Genomic DNA, 24417 nt, shown 5'->3' with positions numbered 1-24417 from the left:
AAATCTTCCAATCTATATAACCACATAGGTCGCTTGTTCCTACTTACATTAATAAGTGATTTGACAGGAGTGATTTCTAAATAAGAGCTCCTATTGGAGGCAGAAGATCACCAACACATCCCTAAACCCAAACTAAAACACTTTTGGTTAAAATAAGTAGGTGTGTTACGTAGCTCAAGTTACCTAAGTTACCTTACTTAACTTACATCATGTATAGGGTATGAGATAAATACATTACACGCATACCAGATACCTGACCCTAACCCTAACCCAACACTGACTTTGGCTTTACACAGGACATGAACAGTGGTGTCCTTGGTGAAGGTACTGTATTTGTTCTACCCATCCATCAAGCCCAACCTCCTCCATACACATACTGCTTTTCAAAGTCAAACATGCTTCCTTGGTAGGATGGGTCCTTCCAAGTCGGTACCTACGGAGATGAGGCAAGACTCCTTCCTAGCACTCTAGTGAGTGCTCTGGTGTGTGTCACTGAAGAGGCCCTGCCCTCAATTATGGCAGATTGTGCGCAATGGATTGTAGGTTCTTCATGCATCCTTGAAAATTCTCAAATGGAAGGACTCAGTCCTCGGTAGAATTTGAAGGATCTGTGACCAGTCCTTTGGTGGGATTCAGTTACATAGCCTCCTTGAAAATCAGCCGTTTAAGGATCCTTCCTTGACTTTGAAAACCACCAACAGACTTTGTAAGTCGTTTTTTATTTTTCCTAAACCCAACCACCACTTTCCCTAGTGGGAACCTTTTCTCTCTTTTTTTTCTTCTTCTCTTTTTTTCCTTTTATTTTTCCTTCTCTTTTTTCTCATTTATAATGTCAATCATTCATCACCTTTCTGTAATCTCCTGTCACCCCTGGCATACAGAAATGAAGTTCACACAATACAAACAAACAGTATCACTCCATCATAACACAAACAGAAACAAACCAACAGACAAAAAATAATAATAAATCAATTAAAAAACAAAACAAAAAACAAACACACAGCAGACAAAAGCTAAACAATGTACCTCACACAACACGTGGGCGTACAGTAAAAATTCCATATTGGCATAACAATACCATCCAATCCAAAACTAGCTTAACCACAATAAATACAAACTGACAAAAAGGCATTCTTGAAGAAGTAAGTAGAGACCATTCACAGTTTTAGATTTCACCACGTCATTTTTCACCACTCCTCAGCTTCAATAAACTTTTCCCACCTATCAAAGTAATCTTGCTTATATTCATACCCTTCTAAAATAGACTGGTGTTTAAGGAAGCCCTTAAATCTATAGATGTTTAAAGATTCTACTCCAGTTGCCTTATAAATGAACATTTTCCTTAATAATATAATTAAATATATATACCCTGTACCCTATATACCCTGTACTTACCCTGTAACTAAATGTAACTATGGGGGAACTAGTAGTGCTTTAGATTACAGCCCGCATACCCTGTACTTACCCTGTAACTAAATGTAACTACGGGGGAACTAGTAGTGCTTTAGATTACAGCCTGCATACCCTGTACTTACCCTGTAACTAAATGTAACAATGGGGGAACTAGTAGCGCATTAGAATACAGCCCGCATACCCTGTACTTACCCTGTAACTAAATGTAACAATGGGGGAACTAGTAGCGCTTTAGACTACAGCCCGCATACCCTGTACTTACCCTGTAACTAAATGTAACTACGGGGGAACTAGTAGTGCTTTAATAGCTGTATTTACCCTGTAACTAAATGTAACAAGAGGAAACCTACCACTGCATATATCACTTGTTCTGTAACTACAGAGAACAATGTGAGATGTTTGTTTTGATTTTACTTGCCTCAAAACATGGAAGAACAAACTAAATTAACTGCACAGTAAGCTGTCAGTAAAGCATGTCAACCATATGTGTTGTGTTTTATCTTGCTATATTTGTATTTATTTCCTGGGATGAAAGGAGAGCGTGCATAGAGCTGGAAAAAGGTAAGCTTGCATGTTGAGGAGCGGTAATGCCGGACGAACACAGCTGCCAGGGAGAAGACCTTCAACATTTTAATGACTTCAAAATTGTCAACATGTTTACACCAAAACACAAGTGAGTCACATCTAGGGTGGGTGAATTCTGTCTGCTGACGGCAAGCAGAGTCATGAAGCGGTCTTCAGACGCCAACAGTATCCATGACAACATACAGTACTGTCACCTGGACCTTTGTTCCGAAGTAAACACACAGATGTATAGGCTAACCCGCTAAAAATATAAAGGAACAATGTAGATTGCCTGTTTGTTCATAATTAGATCATTTTGAAATAAAATCACATCTGATTTATTACTTGCTGCAGAAGTCATCACTCCATCTTCCCTCCGATTTTTCAGTTTTATTGTCATACTGTACCCTGTAATAATAGAATAAGTACCCTGTAATTAAAAATACCTATTGTATAAGTTCCCTCTAAATTTCCCCCAAACTTCCATATTATTGATCAGTAGGTCGCGCATACCCTGTTATGATAGAATAAGTACCCTGTAATTAAAAATACCTATTGTATAGGTTCTCTCTAAATTTCCCCCAAACTTCCATATTATTGATCAGTAGGTTGCACATACCCTGTTAGAATGGGTACTCAGTAGTTACAAATACCTATTGTATAAGTTCTCTCTAAATTCCCCCAAACTTCCATATTATTGATCAGTAGGTCGCACATAGGTAACCAGTAGTTAAAAAAAACCTATAGTATAAATTCTCTGTAAATTCACAAATTGTTAGCCCCTTATTCAATAACTTAACATCTTGTTCCCCCGTACCTACTTATACGTATTGGTACCTACTACACTGGTACACCGTTAGTACAGCAGATTACACCGTAACTACCCGATAGTTATGGTGTAAATTGCGGGCTGTAATCTAAAGTGTTACCAAGATTTCCTTCTTCATTAACAAGATCATTTATGAACAAAATACCCTGTTCAAAAAGACTCCTCCAAAAAACTGGTTTCCCTTCAATCACAATATTGGAATTAAGCCATATAATCTGCTGCAAAACATTGTCTCCACCCTCTGGAGGATTAAACTGAAAGCATAACCATCTCTCTATAACCTCCTTAAGGAACACAGATGAATTTTTTAAGTATTTTCTCAACTGAACCCATATGACAAGGTTGAATTTGCAAAAAAAGGGTAGAGCCTTTGTTGGAACAATGGATGAGTACCTTCCAGTAACTTGGATAAAAACTAGTCCTTATGCAGTTACATTTTTTGAATACAGGTAGCTTAGGTAGTGAGGCATAATGGCTCAAGATTCTTTGAGACTTTGTAAGTCTTTATACTATGCTAACTGACCTCCTCCTTCACTCCCGTAATAATTGCCACAGCCACTAGAGCTCGCTGCCTAGTAGTAAACGTAGATATGGGTCGTAATGAGCTGCTTGTACAAATGACCCATGAGGTTAGGTTTTAGGTAGGACAGTCTTGGTTGGGCACCACTGATATTTACTCTTTGCACTTTTGAAGGTCAGAGGACAATTAAGCTCGATGAATTTCCATCCTTCCTTAACTATAACCTCTCAACCCTGGCTGCTAATATTAAGTATACCTTACCATAATTATTTCATAGTTTCTTTGACACAAATACATGTTGTCATGCTTAGATTGTAGAAAGAAGTCATTTTAAAAAACACTGTCAATGAACACAATCTGGTTTTGCAGAAGCTTTCACTATCAACATTTTCTGATGATAAGGTTGATTCAACATCTTGCGCACGAACACTTCAGGACCATACTGGCACAGTGAAGCATAATTTTGCCCGTTGACTACAAACAGTTTCAATTTATTTCAGTAGATTTTGCAGAAATGTCATCACCTTTTTAGGTCCACTCTGTTGTTATCACAGTGTGGTGATGCAATTGAGAGCAGTGAATGTTTAAGAACTCGCCTTTAAATGATCCTGTACATGACATCTAGTGATTATTTTACTTTACCATCTGAATCCAATTTTGCAATAAAGTGGCCTCTGAATGAACTGCTTTTCAGCAGCCAAAAACCAATTCTCTGACTCTGGTGTGTCCTTGAATGCACCATCTGCCTGAAAAGGAAATGAGAAACCCCTCCCTCTCACAGCTGCATAACCACAAGGTGCAACTTTGATAATAATTGCAAATGAATGGGTTGAGCATGGGCCCTCCAGCTGACTGCTCATGCCAAATTACCACATAAACAACTCTGCTGTGGCGACTTCTGGGTAAATCTGCAGAATAGCCTATCTGACACCTGGGAAAGCCTGGTTCTCCCTGTCCCACGGTCACATTAAACCTGTACCCTGAGCTCAGGCTCATGCCTGATTCCCAGGGGAATGCTAACTTCTCTCATTCTACACCATTATCTTGAAGTTGTGATGTGAAAAACAGAACAGTAGAAGAAGAAACTGTGTCACTAATGCAAAGCTGCACATATCATATTTGGATATTTGTGACGTGTGTACTTGTGGTCCTTTACATCTGAAGACTACATAGTATGTGCCTTTGTATGCAAGTGTTCATGAACTGCTACTTGCTCAGAGACCAGTCTGTTTCTGAGTGTGTATGTGTGTATATCTCAAAGAGAAAAGTGAGAGTATAATTATAGCACCACAGACAAGATAATGACAAACTGCTCTGACTTTCCCTTAGAGCCATCAAAGTTTCTCTCCACTCTCATGAGCACTTTACTCTCTTTCTCCCTGCATGCCATGTTTTACCCCTCAGGGGGCAGAAATCACAGAAGAGAAGCTAGAGGAGAAGCAAGAAAGGAAAATGTGAAATGAGGGTTCTACTTATCACTTGGCAAGTGATCTCTCTGTTTTTAAACCTGCGTCTGAGAAGTCTGCAGATTGGTGGCTTCAAAGGGCCACCAATACTCAAAGAATATGATTGGACTGTGAATGCTGCTGCACACTCACACGCCAATGGGAAGCATCATCGGGAGCAATCTGGGATTCAGTATCTTGCTTATGGATACTTAAACATGCACACTGGAGGACCCGGGGATCAAACCACTGATCTTCCGATTGGTGGATGACCAAGAGGCTCTATCTCTGAGCCACAGCCGACTCAAAGCATCGACCTGGCCTTGAAATTCCCCAGTCCAAATCTGATCAACCAGCACCCCACCTTGTTACCAACAGGACTCAAAGGATCTGCCGTCAAGTCCCCAGCCCCAGATGTCCTGTGTCCATGCCTTGGCAGATCATAGACAGGTCCAATCCAAGGAGGCCCCACCATAAATTGGGGCTACCTCTGACGTACTGGCATGTCCCGTGAATGCTCAGTCAGATTGAGCTCTGGATCATGTGACTGCCAGGTTGACATCTTGAACTCTTTGTCATACTCCTTGGGCTATTCCTGAACAGTTTTTGCAGTGTAGCATGGGAGAATGTCCTGCTGGGGGGGCCACTGCCATTTGGAAAAGCTGTTACCATGAGGGGGTGTACTTGGTCTGCAACAGTGTGGAGTGTGCCAAGTGGCATCCACATGAATGCCAGGACCAAAAGTTTCCGAGCAGAACATTCCACTGCACTGTAACAGTGCAATGTTATTCACTTCACCCTCCAGTGGTTTTAGTGTTTTGGCTGATTGGTGTGTTCCAGCAACCAGTTTTCACTGTTATAAGATAGGAAGACGATGTTGTTTACAGAGATGTATCAGCTTCTAAACCACACAAAAATGCCAGTGCAGATGGAAAAGTTTATAGTTGCATAAGCCATGGAGATGTTGATGGACTCAGACTCAGAAAATTCCTGTTTTGATCAACATTCTAAATCATATCACTCTGACATCTCTCCACTTTGTGCATGTATAGGTCCTGTTTGTGCATGTGTGTGTATTTCGGACCTGTGTGTTAATGACAACGGAGTGAAAAAATTGAATTTCCCCTCAGGGGGATTAATAAAGTATATAAAATTAAATTAAAAAATTAAAAATCAAATATGAAGAACCAAACGAGTTTGGTGGGATGAAACGGGATCTCCATGATGATTACAGCGACACACGGACAAAATGATCACAAAGGAGACAACAGTATTGACACTGGAAGTGACAACATGTTCCGCGAGACCTCAAAAAGAATATAATTATTATCACAATTATTGTTACTATTATTGTTATTTATACTATTCAAATTGGCAGAAGGAAATGTACAAAATGTAAATGTGAAATTGATTTTGTTATTGAAAATGACTGTCTTTGACAAAAATGCATTTTCTCATTTCATTCAAGTGTTGATAAAAAAGGAATGGAATAAGATAGAATATCAGGCACTGTACTATCCTTTGAGTCACCAAAATCTGGCTAAATCCTGGACAGCCCATTCAACCAGGAGACTTTTTTTCTATTTGCTGAACTGACAGAGCAGAGGACTCTGGTGAGAGAAGGAGAGGAGATATGCTTAATGCTGAATAAGGACTGGTGTGTCGTTGGGATTGTGAGCTGCTGTCCTGGTCCTGCTTTGGATCACTGTTGCCCGTACTTGGAAAAAGTAACCATGCAGCTGTCTTGTCAGGTTCAGGATGTATGGTCAGTTAAATCATTCCACAACCAGAAACCACGGATTACCACAGCCATCTGGCAATATGGGCAATTATAAGGCAGCAGCCAACAATGTTAGAAGATTTAAAAAAAGTGCACAAGTTAAAGGAACTGATAGGATCACATTTTACTGGGGCTGTACCTTGTATAATTCCATGTGATGAATGACTGAATGGGATGGGTCAAATAAACACAGGACTTTCACACAGGAGACCGCTGTTCATGTACTGTGTAAAACCAAAAATCAATACTGTTTTAACGTAATGTTACGAAACTTTCGTCAAACGCGTTTTTTTCTAAACCTAACCAAGTAGTTTTGTTGCCTAAAAATAACCACAACCATTTCTCAATTTTAATCATGTTTTACACTGAGTTTCACACAGGAGAAAGTGCGTCTATTACAGACATTAAAGGGTGTGTCTCATGGAGACGCTGAAGGGTGTGATCGACATCAGTATCCTGCTGAAGGGATAACAAAGTATTTTGATGACCTGGGATGAGAACACATTGACTTATGACTTATCAGCTGGTAGAAGTTCTATGTGTTTTTTGTTGGTAGGCCGCCATGCCATATTCTGATGCTCTATTTGAGTAGTCACATTAGTTGTTTTTTGTGAGTGACAAAGCCTTCTCAAAGTGAGCATATTACTGTGTCTTGAGTCGGATTCAGGTCTCAAATTTGACAGTGGCAAATTGAGTCGGACATTAACTTTGGGCTGTATCATGCTTTAATTATATTCCTTAGTAACTGTGTTTACAGTCTTTCATTAACTGTGTGATATGACTTATAGAACTGGAGTTACAGATAAGATCATTTCTGCTCCTCTTGAAAAACAACACATTTTGGACATAAAGTCTTAGGGGAAATTTTAACTAACAAGTTAAACCTCATATAAAGCTGAATATTTTTAGGGGACAACTGGTGAGTTAAACAATGAGTGCAATGCCTTCTCCAGAAACACACAGGGATGACTTGCACTGAGGATCCCAGCTGGATTACACCTGGATTTGAACTATGTGCATTGTGTTGCATCCCACAGTGGAATTATTTGCTGATTTCAAAGAAACAAGCTTGTAATGTCGAGCTCATATAAAACAATTGCCTTTGATTGTGATAAAACTAAAAATCTTATTCTCTGCGGCCTTCTGTATTATACTGTCTCTTTTCTCGCCACAGTTTATCTTCTCAGAGAGCAAAATATCTGATCTAAATCCCTTTGTCTCTATCCTTCCACCTCCTTTCTTCAGCCAAACTCATATGCAGCCTCCAGAGACAGAGACAAAAAGAGTAAAGCCTCCTCCTCTAAATCCCTTTGTCTTTAAACCCAGAATGACTTTTCTAGCTTTCCACACATACACAATAATACACACACACCCTAAACCCGTACCCACAGCGTATAACTTTGTATAGCTCCCATCTGATGGTTTAACAGCAGACACTAAGGCAGCTGCTTTGGCTTCTTTGCTGTGGGTGAAAGGTGTGACGTTTCTTTGAAGTCGGTGCCAGTGTCTGCTGCTGTGTTCCTGCATAATCTGGCCTGGTGTGCTAGTTCCAGGGAGGACAGGAGGGGCAGCATGAGAAAACACATACACACACTCAACTCATCCAAGGGATTGTGGGGTTAACAGGATATCTGCAGTTGGTGAAACAATTCAGACAGGTATTATCTAGTGGAACAGACACATGCAGACACTTTCTTCCCTTCACTAAATACCTCCAAATATGAAAAAATAACCCTACCATTCTCCATAATGTAATTCATATTCAGAGTTGATATCAAACCATTTCCAATGATAACTGTTGATTGTCCAACAAGAACTGATTACGTTTTCATCTACCTCAAAGTTTCAACCAAGATGTATTATTTTTTGACAAAGAGTCAGCCAAAAGTCAGAGTCTCTAAAATACCCTGCTGTCCACATGATCTAGTATTGACTGAATGAATGAGACCGTGAATCCAAGTGGCCAGAATGTGTTTTGTCTGCAACAACATTCTGAAGTAATTCCGAGGAGAACTTCACATTGAAATGACCCAGTAAAGGTGCTTCATTATCTGACCTCCCATGCCTCCTGGGAGCCCTCTGTGGAGGTATTCTAGTCATGTCTGGATGGGGAAGACCCCGGATATAGAACTAGTGCATGTAGGAAGGACTCCATCTGCCTTGGTAACACCTCCCAGCCACCAGCTAGAGGAGGTGGCTGGGAAGAAGCATGTGAGGGCTACTTTGCTTACCTTGCTGCCATGGCAACCCATACCCAGATAATCAGCTGAAAGAGGATGACATTCTGATTGAGGACTATTCTCGAGTCTGACTTGAGTCAAGTCATGTGACTTATGACCCCCACATCTGCAATTCAAAGTTGACTAAGAAATCTCCTTAAGAAATCTCTCCTATGTACATAAGAGCTATAAGAGTTAGTATTGCAATCATAGGTTTCACTTTACGCTAAGGTTATATTCTCAACTGTGGCAATTATAGCATTCTGGTCCTATTTATAACTGAACTAAATATTTTCTGTTGGAGAGAAATCTTATCAAATGGGGGTCTTGATATGTATCAATTTAGGGGTCCTTGACATAAAAAAGGTTGAGAACCACTGGTTTAAAAAAATATATTTTTGAGTGTCGATTAGACATGGGTTTGTGGCCTCACAGTCAGATGCCTTGAATGCACAACAACCACCAAATGCTTTGTGGCCCTATAACAATATCATATTACGTCCAGCTTTGCTTCTCAGAGACAACAGTCAAAACCAGAAGAGGCTGCATGTCAGGAAAATGTAAACAGAAACATTTGGACAATCTACCAATGCTCTCATTTTTCTGATGAGGACGGTCTTTTGTTGTTGAACTACTCATCCTCAGGGGAGGAGAAAAAAAACACAGAGAAAACCTGGTAGGTTACTGGAAATTTTGTTGATTTACCAGGTCTGCCTTTTCCTCATTGTTTTATTGTCATGTCATTACTGCTTTGTGATCATGTTTTTGCCCTGCCCACTGGGCTGACACATTCAAATTTGTCCATAAAAAAAGGGTTTCAGATAAATCCAGACATTAGAAACACAGATAGGTAACAACGGACAGACTATGAACGCATGCTTGTATTAGCATCACTCCATTAGTGCTGATGTTAGCTTTGAGTTATTTATCCCAGTTCCAAACCCTGATCTGCACATCCTATTCACCCACCTTAATTCTGATCTCTGAATCAGCATTTAACTGTGAGCCAGGCTTTGGCTCAGTAATCATGATGTCTACATACCTCTGGAAGAAAAAAGAGTTCAATGAGCATGTGTGTGGCCACATCAATCAATCAATCAATCAATCAATCAATCAATCAATCAATCAATCAATCAATCAATCAATTTTATAAAGCCCAGTATCACAAATCACTATTTGCCTCACAGGGCTTTACAGCATACGATATCCCTCTGTCCTTATGACCCTTGCAGCGGATAAGGAAAAACTCCCCAAAAAAAAGACCCTTTAATGGGGGAAAAAAAAAAAACGGTAGAAACCTCAGGAAGAGCAACTGAGGAGGGATCCCTCTTCCAGGATGGACAGACGTGCAATAGATGTCGTACAGAACAGATCAGCATAATAAAATCCCTCTGGAGGTTTATTGCAGTTGGCAAATCAACTCACTCTGATTTTAATTCTGATTAATAAACCAGTATAAGCCCCAAGGATGTGAAGTTCACTTCAGTATTGTAATGTAGTGCAAACATACCTTAGGGTAAAAATAGCAAAGAAGAGGATCTTTGTAAGCCTCAAAGACACCTTGTTGCTCCCTGCCAACTGTATCAGCCCTCAGCAAGTGGGAAGTCAAGCCTTGGATTGAAATGTTATTTTTCATTCCTCCAGATTTATTCAACATGAGGTTCATATTTGTAAGGAAACCACAGAACATGTATTAACTGAATGTAAAACACTCTAAGCAGAACTTCAAAAAAGAAAGGGAGGGTGACAGAACAGGAGTTCAGTTGATTTAAGGCCTAGTGAAACACAGTGGGCGCATCATTTAAAGGCAGCATGTGTTCGTTTTTAACCTGCCATACTGCAGCTGTAAAAACATACACACCTGACCGCCTTGATATGAATCTCCATATGTAAATTAGGTAGGTGGAACTGGAGGATTTGTCAATAAATATTGTAAAGGGGTGTGATACTGTGCTATGGGCTCTGCTTATGCCAAGAAAGGGGTTGCATCTTAGATGATTTTTCAGCTTTTATGGTAGATCCAGAGGTAAGGTGTTCCCAGGTCAGATGAGATATATAATGCCTCCAGTGCATTCAGGGTTTGCCCCGGGGCCTCCCACCAGTTAGACTTACCCAGAACACCTCTAACAGGAGGCGCCCAGGCCCCTTTCGACACAAAGGAGCAATGGTTCTACTCCAAGCGTCCTCTGGATGTCTGAGCTCCTCACCTTATCTCTAAGGGGGTGATCACAAAGAAATGAGATGCTAGAGACGCGGGCGCTTCAAAGACGCTTGAAACGCTGGAAAGAAAGACTTAAAAGAAACACAGACATTTCGACAGAAAGTCTTACTGAAGAAGACTTTCTGTCGAAATGTCTGTGTTTCTGGTACTGCCACCCAAGTTGGTTTATTAAATTTACCAAAAGGACATTAGTGAGTGCTGGCATTTTCCCCTTTGTAATAGCCTTGTACTCACCAAAGGGACTACTGAGATGCAATAGCATCACTAAAAATGTTTCCAATGGAGCAACAAGCATGAGCAGTTGGGCATGGGAAAACATATTCGCATGAAGGCAAAAGAAAAGAAGGGTTAAGGTAATATTATAACTGATTATATTATAACTGGTGTCTTGGTGCTAAATTCAACATGTATTGTATTAGTAATTAGCAACATGACAACATGATTAACATGATATAATAATATGTTTATAAACAGGAAGGAGATCAAATTTCAGCAGAGGTGGGAGGGACAAAGCTGCACATGCTGTGTTTGTTTGCTGGAAAGCTCATGTGTTTTTTGGGGTGACAAGATGAGACATGGCAGAGTTAGTCTCCAAAGAAAACTTAACCTCTTTATTTCACTACGAACCCCAAATAAAGTGTCAGCTGGCTGGAGTGAGACCACCAGGCAGCTGAAAGTTTCTGGAAAATGACCATTGCCAATAACAAGCTTGGCTACTTGCATTTCCAGTAAATATCGCAATATAAAACATTTCTATTAATAGATTACAAAGATGGGAAGACAGCAGGTAGGCTCCTCACCTGTCTTTTAAGTAGATACGTCTCCAATCTGATCTTGATTGCACAGCTAATAGCTACATCTTTTGTTTACATGACATAACAGAAGTGCATATGTAATGGATTCAATGTGGCCAGATGTTATGTGATGTGACAACATATTGCCACTCCCATCTCAACACAGATCACAGCTTTTTCAGTGGACTTTTGACATCTACATATGACACACTAAGTATCCTGGGTGCATCTGTTGTACTGTTGGACATTCTGGGACACCTGTTATATGCAATGTTTTGTTTCAAAATACATTTCCATTTTTACAGGAAATGTATAGTTTCTGCTCATTAGATGCATACAGACTTTTTTTCTGAGATCGGTGGGGCAGAGCTGCCTGCTGCTCAGCACACAAAATGGAGGTGAACAGTATGGCCCCCTCTCTCCCTCAAAACTAATCAAATACACCATCAAATGACTCCAAGACGCTCTTGTGGACAACTTGTAGCTTACACATTCACCACGTTATGAAATAATAATGTATAATTAAGTAACATTACGACACAGGAAGCAAATACTCGGAACTACTTTCTTGAGTAAACCACTGGGCAGAGTGACACAGTGCGCACCTGAGACAGAGTTGTTTTGAAGTCAAATGCACAGCTGGAACTACATTCCAGACATACAGTACTTGCTGGGCGGAGTGATTTCAAACAGCGTATGTTTAGTGCAGTTAGTTTAGTACGCCTCAGAATAATCACCGGAACACTGGGAGAACATGCTAACTCCACACTCATAAATCACCACAACTCCTGAGGAAACAACAACATAAAATGTTCCCTAGCAGTCTGTTTATTATAGTATAGTAATGCCAGTCACTTCACTATATGCTCTGGGCAAGCACTTATCCATAACATAACCACAACAACATTTGCATTTTAGCCTTATTTACCATGCTTGGGTTGTAGGCTAATGTTACTCAGCATGGAGGTAACGTTACAGCAGAGAGATTGCTGAGCAAAATACACAACGATTATTTACCACGTCTGCTCGTTTTGTGATGCCGAGAGATGGTATGGTGGTATCTTTCAAGAAAAGCGTTTGAACCCTTCCTGAGCTTCTGCACTCCATCTTTTCACTGTAGTCCTCCGGTAAAAAAATGGTTGGAGCAAACAAACATTTTCCGGACCATTTCCACAGGCGTGTTGGGTTCGATGTCCAGCACAAATAGTCATTGTTTCATCCTGTCCGTATTTTTGGTTGGTACTACGTGAAACTTCACTCTGCTCCATGTCTTCGGCTTGTTACCGCGACCTTTTACAATACATGTGTAAACCATGATTTACAACAACACTCTGTAAACTTTTCTCAAACTTTCTGGTGCTTCCAGCTGACGATACCGCAAATGCAAGGCTGCAAGCAGTAACTACGGCACTGTCTCAGGTGCGCATTGTGTCACTCCGCCCAGTGGTTTACTCAAGAAAGTAGTTCCGAGTATTTGCTTCATGTGTCGTAATGTTACTTAATTATACATTATTATTTCATAGCGTGGGAAATGTGCAAGCCATGTGTTGTCCACTAGAGCGTTATGGAGTCATTTGATGGTGTATTTGATTAGTTTTGAGGGAGAGAAAGGGCCGTACCGTTCACCTCCATTTTGTGTGCTGAGCAGCGGGCAACTCTGCCCCACTGATCTCAGAACAGCAGGCACTGACAGTTAAAGGTAATGTACCTACTCATTTGGCAATAGGCGAATTTGCCAAAATGTAGAACTATCCCTTTAAATTACATTTCCCAGCAGCAATTTAAACTGACACCATCAGCAGCATTATAAACTGACACCGGCAATATATTATTCCGCCATGAAAGGCTAGTTGACTGTTCTTGTCAATGTCTGATGCGGAAATCACTGCGAAGCGGCAGTATTTGACGACTTCGGAATGAGAACAGGTTTGATGCGACAGTTCGGTGGTGATAGTCGGATGCTCGCTTACTGTTGGCACATGGCGTCATTATGTCTTGCACCAGAGCGGCTGCTGACTCAAGAACGACAACTACGTGTCTGGTGCAGTGTTTGGCTTAATGTTAAATCAGTATTTACACTGGCCCAACTGTAATGTACACAATGGATCATTACAGATAATACACATGTGTTTACTGTTGGGTTTACCTCCAAAAAAAGTTGTAGCTACATAATCTAGTGAATCTCCTGAATTGCTTTCAACCTTTTTGATATTGTGATGCTTGTTTGGATCTTTTTGGACATTTTTACAGTGATGTATCTGCATTCCAAGATCTCTGCAATTACTTTACTACAAAAACTAAAATACAAGTTGTAATAAAGAAGTCTTTCACCAAGTGTAGCACCCCACCTCTCCCAGTCCTTGACACCTGCTACCTTTTCTGTTGAATATTTGTAAGTGGTGCAAGCTAGATGGTTTCTTAAGGTATTTTGTCAGGTGTCTTGTAGTATTTTGCCAGTATTGATCTGATTGTTCAGCTGACAGGATGTCATTTAACTAAACCCCAAGATGTGATTTATAGTTTAGTTTAGAACACATAAAGAGCCCTTTTTTTTGTAGAATATACAAAGCAACCACTTCCTCTAATATTGTAATCATGTATTTTTTTTCATGCAATTTTTTTAGTGTTTGTTTTTGTTTTGGGAAAAACACATTTTTTTCTGGTTATGCAGCTGGTAGAAATGCATGCCAGTACTGTACCTCCACCTCTTTGTACTAAGAATCAATAACCTAAAACTGCACAGGCTGCACCAACTGCCACCGGTATATTCTGCCATCAGAATGCCATCAGTGGCTCAGTTAGCAATACCCTTTTACAACATTTGCTTTTTGATTTCCTTACAATAAAGCATTTTATAATGCAATACTTTTTTGGCAGCCACATCTTAACTGAGTTCGCTGCCAAAAAAGTCTCTTTTTACCCTTAAAAATAATGGGTGCCTAGAAGACAGGAAATCATCCCAAAATGTATCATATACTTTGGAAAGTGGCCAGCAGTAATGAATGTGAAATACACAATTATATAGTTAATGGGCTTAATTGTAAAACACCACCAACATAGTTTTAAAAGATAGCTTAGAACTTTTTTTTTAAAAAAAAATGCTGGTCAAAAAGGATGAACCTATATTGTGGTTATGGACACTTTTTCCACCAATTTGTTAATATGGGTGTCTTTTTACTTTAATCTTGTCTTTTGCTGTTTTAATAGAAACCAGTAACAGAGGGTGTCGGTCTGGGTATCATCGGATAATTTGTAATTCAGTCGTAATTCAAAAATCAAAAACCAAAAATGTTATTTGATTCAAAACAAAAAAACAAGAGTACTCTGGTGTCAGAATCAAATAACGAAAAACCAATCAAACCCGGCCCGTTTTTGGTTTTTACCGATTTGTTTTACCGTTCTTCCTTTTTGGATTGAATATTGAACAGGTCTGCGGACATTCAGCCAATTCGTTTTTGCGTTTGAAACCAAAAACGGAAGTCACGTGTTTTTTTCCTTTTTTCATTTTAAACCAAAAACGAAAAACAAAATCAAGTGATCTATTCCTTTTTTGTTTCCAAACGAAAAACCAGATAGCCAATTTTGGGTTTTGCAAATTCCTTTTTTCATTTCTCATTTGGGACAGACAGTAGTGCGGTGGGCAGACAGGAAGCAGAAGTGTAAAAACGCCAAAATAATATATATATATATATATATATATATATATATACATATATGATATTTATGGGTAGCCTAAGCTCTATCAGAGCTGTCTGAATAAATACTTCAGAAGCTAAAAGTTTCATTTCATGTTTCATAATACAGATGGTTGGTTTAAATATCATAGTATAAATGTCCTTTATGAAATTAAGACTGTGTAACGACTTAGTATACTGCACAGGTCCAGCAGAAAATATAACAGTAGCCTACTATTAATTCTCAAAGAGTTTCAGTTGGACGCTGCATCAGTCTTGTTTTTGCTACTCCTGGATCAATTATTTCACCCCTTCACTGTGGCTGCAGCATTGAAATGAGTAACATCTGTGAAATGGTTAACAAAGGATGACACAGGCTATTCCACATATGTAATTAATTAGGCTATTAATTCAAGTCAAGTCAAACTTTATTTATAAAGCACATTTAAAAACAACCTCAGTTGACCAAAGTGCTGTACAGTTATTGAAATATAAAATAATCATATACAAATATCATAATAAATAAAACAAAGGAAATAGTAAGGGCTCAATTTAAAAAAAAACTAAAAATTAGATTAAAAAGAAGGGAAATAAAAAGTAAAAAGAGTAAAAGCCAAGGATTCTTGCCTAGCAGGGACTGAACGCCAAGGAGAAAAGATGGGTTTTCAGTAATGTTTTAAAGTGCTCAACAGACTGTGCAGCTCTAACCTGGAATGGTAGGCTGTTCCACAGCTTTGGGGCCGCCACTGAGAAGGCTCTGTCCCCACGAGTAGAGAGTCTGGACCGAGGTACTGCCAGGAGCAGCTGGTTTGACGACCTAAGTGCTCTAGAAGTACTGTGAGGCTGTACAAGCTCTGATAAATAAGACGGTGCCAGACCATTTAAACACTTAAAAACAATTAATAAAACCTTGAACTGGATCCTAAAATTAACAGGCAGCCAGTGCAAAGATGCAAGGACAGGACTAATGTGATCACGCCGTTTCTTTCCAGTCAGCAGGCGGGCAGCTGCATTTTGGACTACTTGTAAACGGCGCAGTGCTGACTGGTCAAGACCAACAAACAAAGAGTTACAGTAGTCTAGGCGTGATGTAACAAAGGTGTGAATAACTTTCTCAAAATAATCTCGGGGGAGATATGCCTTTACTTTTGCTAATAGTCTTAGCTGGAAGAAGCTCATTTTGACAATAGAGCTTATCTGCTTATCAAACCTAAAGTCACTGTCCAAAATAACACCAAGGTTCCTTGCAAATGGGTGGCAGTGAGACTTAAGGGTGCCAATGGCGCTGTCATACCCATCTAACAGATTTTGTTGGCCAAATAAAATAATCTCAGTTTTATTTTATTTTATTTTTTTTTAATTCACACTACACAACTAATAATATATCACACATTTTTTGGATAAAATATATTTCATATGCATGGCATATGTAGGCCTATTTATTTATTTAGATTCTGTGCTTGCATAATGTTGGGTGTTACATTTTTAATAGAATGGCCATTCTATCCATAAATATCATATATATATATATATATATACATATATATATGATTCTACCCTCTTGGATTTTATTTTGACGTTTTTACACTTCACTTCCGCTTCCTGTCTGCCCACCGCGCTACTGTCTGTCCCAAATGAGAAATGAAAAAAGGAATTTGCAAAAACCAAAATTGATTTTCTGGTTTTTTGTTTGGAAACAAAAAAGGAATAGATCACTTGATTTTGTTTTTCATTTTTGGTTGAAACTGAAAAAAGGAAAAAAAACATGTGACTTCCGTTTTTGGTTTCAAATGCAAAAACGAATTGGCTGAATATCAGCAGACCTGTTCAATATTCAATCCAAAAAGGAAAAATGGTAAAACGAATTGGCAAAAACCAAAAACGGGCCGGGTTTGATTGGTTTTTCGTTATTTGATTCTGACACCAAAAATGTTTTTCTTGGGTACTCTTGTTTTTTTTGTTTTGAATCAAATAACAGATTTACCATTTTTGGTTTTTGAATTATGAATGAATTACGAATTATCCGATGATACCCGGACTGGTGTCCTACCAACTCAGCAGGTTAAGACCTTTGTCACCGTCTCAATTTCATTCTGCCATCCCTCCTCACTATAAACTGCCCAGTAAAGTAGAAAAGCCATTAAAACTGCAACCCATAATGTGCATTAATATCATACCAGCAATAATGTAGTTATAGCAGGTGTCATGTTCTCAGGTGGCTGCTATCTTATGAAACTCTTTATATTGAAATTGTGGAATGTCAAGTGATGTGAGGCTTCACTGGCTGGAACAGACAGGGCATTAATACTCCTTATTCACAGGGACGAGTGAAGAATACTATCTGCTGATGCTAAACACTTTATTTAGTAGCTTGTTCTTTCCTCTCTATCCTTGATAGAGGTAAATTCTTGGACTTCAGCAAAACCTCTGTTCTTGTTTTGTCCCTTGTTGTCTGTTCTCATTCCTGAAAGGCTGAAGATGGCTGTATTGCCTTGGGTATATGTAACATTCACTGACTGCTGAACGGAAGATGGACAGCCATTGTCATTGTGGACGCACATGTCATGCTCATGATTGAGCAGCAGTCCACACAGCTAAAACTAGGAAAGCTGAGAACTGAGGCAGGCATACACTAAAAATGTTAAAGTGAAGCAAGCTGAGGTCAGCGGCTCAGAGGGCCTTGTTGGGTCAGACCTCTGACAGCTAGGGGAGAGCACAAATAGGAAGAGATGAGGGTCAAGAGAGATAGATAGAAAGATATATTAAGAGAGAGCTGTTATGCAAGCATGTTTGTGTCCTACCTGTGTGGGACTGTAGAGCTCCTGAAGGGCATTGCGGGACCCTTTCCTACAGCAGCCGTCCACCACAAAGGGGTTCCTCCGCATGACTGCAAAACAAAAGGAGACACAACTAAGAACTTTCATTCAAATCAATAAACCCAATCCAACCCTCCATTTCCACTTTTACATCAACAATAATAGTTATTTTTTGACCATTCTCGGACCGTTTAACCTGGCAACAACTGCAGCCGGCTCAAACATGATTGGTCAATATCACGCGGACTGCAAACAGCCTACAACCGGAAACCAGGGCTCTTCCACTCTCCTTCCGGAGGCAAGATCTCCAGGGTTTGCCTTCAGACTCTACATTCACTGAATGTAGAGTCTGTATATAGAGACTATTCTTTGACAAACTGCCATGCTCATCTGTGCACAGATGACACAGTACTGTGTACATCTAGCAGACAAAAACTTACAGTGCCAGTTCAGACAAAAGGTTGGCCGTCTCCCCTGTGTTTCATGGGTGAATGGTTTTTAAGTTTTGTCCGTCTTGGACAGTGGTGATGTGATTCAATGGCAAGCATCCCCTTCAACTCTTACTGTGCATTCACACCAAAAGCGTCATGAGCGTCATAAGCGGCCGGCAGCCGTTCATTTTCAATGTACGCTTGCTACAAAGGGCGTCAGGGGCGTCGGCTGCAGCGAGCGGCGCGATGCCAGCGACCAGAGCGTCAAGTAGAAGTTGAGAGAAGCTGAACTTTATGCAAATGAGCAGTGCCGCTGCCGAAGCAGCAGCCAATTGCAGACCGGGATTCGGGTACGGAGGTCTAGGCTCTCCCGGAGCTGTACGAGCCGGTGAAATTCACCGTGGAGTTGCCGGGTTTGCAGGACTCTGTGGACCCAGATGGCCCGATGGCTCCGGTCCCTGTGTTTCCTCAGCAAATACGCCGATGTAGTACAAAGCAGGCTTCCGAAAGTGCGATTAAAGAGCTCCCACTTATTTACCACCAATTACATTTCTCAGTGGTCCTACGTGCCAACAGGAGAGTAAAATCATAATTATAAAGGACTCTATATTGACTGTGTTTATTAGCGTTATTTTAATTGTGTAATGAAAGTCATGGATAATACAAAGTGAAGACATATATGATATATTTGTTCATCCTTGTAAAGTGAACAGCCGTGTCAGCCTTGATGGACACATCTGCAGCAGCCGGCCCCGCCCCTTTGGCCGCTGCAAGCGCCTGCTGGAGCTGCTGCCAAGCAGCGCGATGCCAGCGACCTGAGCGACCGCTGGCGCTCAGGTCGCTTTTGGTGTGAATGTACCATTAAACTTCTGAACCCAGTCTATCACCCTGCTTGTCTATGGTACACATCATTGTATATCATATGACAGAGTTGGGTGAGTCTTCTCTCCAAGACAGACGTAATACTCATTAGTATCTTTTGATCCATGAAGCCCTAACTGAAATATGACCAAATCACCTTTTTGTCACTCAGATGGGCTTCATCAGACACACTCTACTAATTGCCTCTTGCCTCATGTCTCACAAGTTAGTTGAACTTGGAAAAACTGCTTTTAGTGCAGCTAACTTCTGAAACTAAATACAGCACCTCCTTAAAATCAGTTCACATTTTAGATATCTGATCATGTAATTATTTTTGTTCATCTATCAAATTATCTACCCTAATTACTATAGGGATGCACTGATTTATCGGCTGAACATCAGTATCAGGCAATATTCTCTTTGCTGACTGCCATCAGCCTATGGTCAAATAAGATGACATTAACCGATGGCAGTGCCTGATGTTTTTCTGTTTCTTTCTTTGTTTTCTCCTCTGTTTTCTTTTTTTCTGAATTTTGCACAGAGTAAAAGGCAGGGCTCAGACTAATGGCCACAAACTTAAATTAATAAGCAGGTACAAGAAGACTGTTTAGCTAATGGGCTCTGCAATTTCACTGACGTGTGACAAGAAGATGTGTTTGGGAATTGGGACAAACAGAGAGCTTCCCCAGGACACCATCGGGATGAAAAGACTAAATTAAAATAACGTTGTTAACAACGAATCCATATTAAAATCAGCTGGAGGAAAGCTAGTTAACATTAGCTATTAGCAGCGGTGGCTGCAACTACGATCATGATGCATTCAAGCTCTATTCAGTACAAATGAGTATAAAGCAAAGGTAAATTATAATGTTCTCATGATGTGTTTAATGTAAGCACATCATGTAAATGTAAGTCTTGGTGAGAAACTTGAATAAATACAGCTGTTTGAAGGAGGATTTTTTTGTTTTAAACGCAATATAAAATACATATTAGAGTGTTAATTATGATCTATTAAAGATCCATTAAATGCTTTTATAGCTGTTATTATTATTGAAATTTTTTTTCCTCATTTAAAAGGTTATTTTAAGGTTGTTTCATAAATGTATATGATTGAATTTGTGCCCATTTAGAGGTTGTGTCTTGGAGGGCTAAATTACAATTTCACAATCGGTGCAGTACTTAATTTATTAATATTGCACCATAAAATTAAAAAATACAAAAATCTGAAATGTTTTTTCATAGAATGTGAAAAATTAAACACACAAAACCTACTGATTCAAAAGATTCAAGATCAAATTATTTCTTAACACTCCATGAGTAATTTAAAGTATGTAATTTTTTTTTAGTTTTTGAGATATGCTCATTTTTATGAGCAGAGTACAGCAGAGCTGTTTTGATGGTTTCATCTGCAGTAGGAATGTTTCCCTAGTGCCTACACTAGTATTTTTTGGTATTTCATATTCCTAAAATCTGTGCAGCCTAAAAGCTAAGAGGTTAAGAAAATCAATAAACCATAATGACTGATAAAAAGTATTGAAACTGTCATAAAAAAAAATACAACAGACATTTCTGTCAACCTGCTTCTCTGATGCCACCGCATGTTTTCAACGTTTTATGGACCACTTGTAGTGTAATATAATGTAAAGTCTGAGCTTTCTGTTGCAAAAAGAATGAAAGCTCAAGCTCTTATAGTTAGGGACCCCGGCCTGAAAGGGCGAGGACCCTCTTGTTCTTGTAGTGTTTATTATTATTATTATTAGGGACCTCGGCCTGAAAGGGCGAGGACCCTCTTGTTCTTGTAGTGTTTATTATTGTTATTATTATTATTATTATTAGGGACCTCGGCCTGAAAGGGCGAGGACCCTCTTGTTCTTGTAGTGTTTATTATTATTATTATTATTATTATTATTGTTTCTTTCTTTCTTTCAGCGTACGCGACTTTCAACTGGAATTTGACCCCCTAAACATGCTCGAAAACTCACCAAAATTGGCATGCCTGTCAGGACTGGCGAAAAATTTTATAAACTGACGAAATTAATCTGAAAAGTGCCAAAATGGGCTCTCTAGCGCCACCTAGAAACACAAAAATGGCCGCTGCAGCCAGTAGGAACGTCGTAGGAAGATCAAACCAAAACAGCCTCGTTCGTCTCATCAAGACCTACAAATCACGCGCTCGCACCCATGACCTAACTCCAACAGGAAGTGAGATATTTCCCTTTCAAAATAAGAGTTTTCCTCAAAAAAAAATTCCTTTAAAAATCAACTAGTCCGACACCGTTTATCGTATCGGCTTCAAACTCGCACACATTATTCTTCAACGTGTCCTTATCAATTATTGTGCGTAACTTTTTCAATCCTCAAATGGTTTGGATGTTATGACGCGTTTCAGGTGATGTGCGCCAAAACCTCCTGAGGATTTGTTGTGCCACCTAGACACACTAAAATGCCCGGTGCGACGGGTAGGAACCACTTAGAAAGACCAAACCAAAACTGTCTCGTTCGTCTCATAAAGACCTACAAATGTCGCGCTGCAACCCCTGACCTAACTCCAACAGGAAGTGAGCTGTCGGTCTTTGAATGTAAGATGGCGTTTTTCACAAATTCTGTCGATCAAAAATTATTTGCTCCTGCACCGTTTATCATAACTGCTTCAAACTTGCACAAATTACAGCTCTACCCCTGCTGAACATTACTTGTGAAGGACTTTGTCATAACTTGAACGGTTTGGATTTTAGAAGCGTTAGAAGGTGCAGGACACAACTCCTCATGATGATCTCTGGAAAAAAAGATGAGGGCCAACACACTGTAAACTTGTGATTAAGGTGACATTTTTCAGGCCATAGACAGACAAGCTTTATATGTTTGCGTTCAGAACAAATTTATCTATCTGGTGATGTTTTCAGATTGAAGATGGGACCCACAGTTTGGCATCTGGAAGGATTTGTTTGAGAAAGTTTCAAGCCATTCTGCTCTGTGTCTGAGCTGCATGCAGTCCTTAATTAGCATAACAAAGACTTCACTCTGACAGTCTGTGTGTCAGAGTGAAGTGTGTATGTGTGTGGTCACACACACATGAGGTTTTAAATTACTTTAAAAATGACCTTAAAAGTATTTCCATGTATTTTTATCAATTTTATGTCTCTGAACCCAAGAGACTGACCTGGAGGATTGCAGTAAATCACCTCATTTCAAGTACAAGTCAGTAACAGTGTTACAAACATCAGGAAAGAATATACATCTTTGAGGAAATGTAACATTCAACAACACAGTAGTCTCATCAAACACCTTTCTTTTGATGTAACTGACAGAAAAATTAAATGCTGTGTTTTTGATGCATACAACATTATGTATACTTCGTGCAATCTGTAACTTTGTCTGCCACAAACAGGAAGTATGTGAACATGTGAGATATGTCAATATGTCAGCAAACTCTCTCTCTCTCCCTCCCAGTCCCCTCATCTCTCTCTCTCTCTCTCTCTCTCTCTCTCTCGTCTCTCTCTCGTGTCCTGTTACTGCATGTCAGTAACTCGGCCTCTTCTTCAGAGCCTTTGTGCTCCACTGTCTTGCAGGTTAACTTCTATCACAAACTGTCAAAGTTTCATTAGGTCACATGGCTTATGTCTACAAATTGCAAAATATACGCTCACACCACCTTCATAAGAACCCTTTACAGTTTTTAAAATTGAGTTTGACTTATGATTCTGGCTATTGTGGTACAACATGTGGGAAGTATATATTAATATCTGATGGTATACATATGTGACAATAATCATATGTGTGTAATAACAGGAGAAGTATGGCACACACAGACAGAAACGGACACACAGACACACAGACACACACACACACACACACACACACACACACACACACCAGTCCCTATCCCCCCTCCCTCTCTCTCTCTCTCTCTCTCTCTCCCGCCTCTGTCCTCTTTCTCTCGTCTCTCCCTCTCTGCATGTTGAGAACTCGGCCGTCTATGTCTGTCTGTCTGTGTTTCTCATACTTCTACTGTTATTATACACATATGATTAGTGTCACATATGTATACAATCAGATATTAATTCAACATATTGTACTATAGTTGCCAGAATTATAATTATAATATTATTACTTTTATTAATGTTGTTGTAAGCTACATTATGTGCAATAAACATTTGGGAGCTGCTATGACAGATTGCCAGTCTGATCCTTGTGCACAGTGTTATTAAATCAAATAAATAAAAACGACAGAGGTTTGATTTGAGCTGAGGATGAATTTGTGCAGTGTAATATTTGAACGTTAAGACAAAAAGTGATGCTCAAAGAAATGACTCATCTGCAAAAATTCAGTAACTTAAGACAGTCCTGAGTAACAAAGAAATGTGCAGCAGGTTAACTTCTATCACAGCTGTGCCTGCCTGGTGACATGTGAGGTTGTGTTGCTGCTGTAGTGTGAAATGCCTCCTGCTGATTTTGTTATCATTACTTATTAGTCAAACTGAGCTTGAAGTCACCTAATGACATGGTCATTAATTAGCATAACAATGGCTTCACTCTGACAGACACAAGCCTGTGTGTGTGTTTGTGTGTGTGATGTTATTTGAATGTAAGGTGACGTTTTTCACAAATTCTGTCGAACAAAAATTATTTGCTCCTACACCGTTTATCATAACTGCTTCAAACTTGCACAAATTACAGCTCTACCCAGTCTGAAAATTACTTGTGAAGGACTTTGTCATAATTTGAACGGTTTGGATTTAAGAAGCGTTAGAAGGTGCAGGACACAACTCCTCATGATGATCTCTGGAAGAAAAGATGAGGGCCAACACATTGTAAACTTCTGATTAAGGTGACATTTTTCAGTCCATAGA

At 39.6% G+C, this 24417-nt stretch overlaps 1 protein-coding gene across 3 annotated transcripts in view; it reads right to left on the bottom strand.

The window, feature by feature from the left end:
- chst11 (carbohydrate (chondroitin 4) sulfotransferase 11) overlaps positions 1-24417 on the bottom strand; it is a 343304-nt gene that overhangs the window by 56176 nt on the left and 262711 nt on the right. For all 3 annotated transcript variants that reach the window (XM_049567108.1, XM_049567109.1, XM_049567110.1), the window contains exon 2: positions 18261-18346. In XM_049567108.1, the coding sequence (XP_049423065.1) occupies positions 18261-18346 (86 nt within the window). The remainder of the gene's footprint in view (positions 1-18260; positions 18347-24417) is intronic.

Source organism: Epinephelus fuscoguttatus, linkage group LG22 (assembly GCF_011397635.1).
Source record: "Epinephelus fuscoguttatus linkage group LG22, E.fuscoguttatus.final_Chr_v1".
In the NCBI taxonomy this organism is placed as follows: domain Eukaryota; kingdom Metazoa; phylum Chordata; class Actinopteri; order Perciformes; family Serranidae; genus Epinephelus; species Epinephelus fuscoguttatus.
The sequence above is the reverse complement of the archived record's forward strand: the minus strand, read 5'-3'. Positions and strand labels throughout refer to the sequence as shown.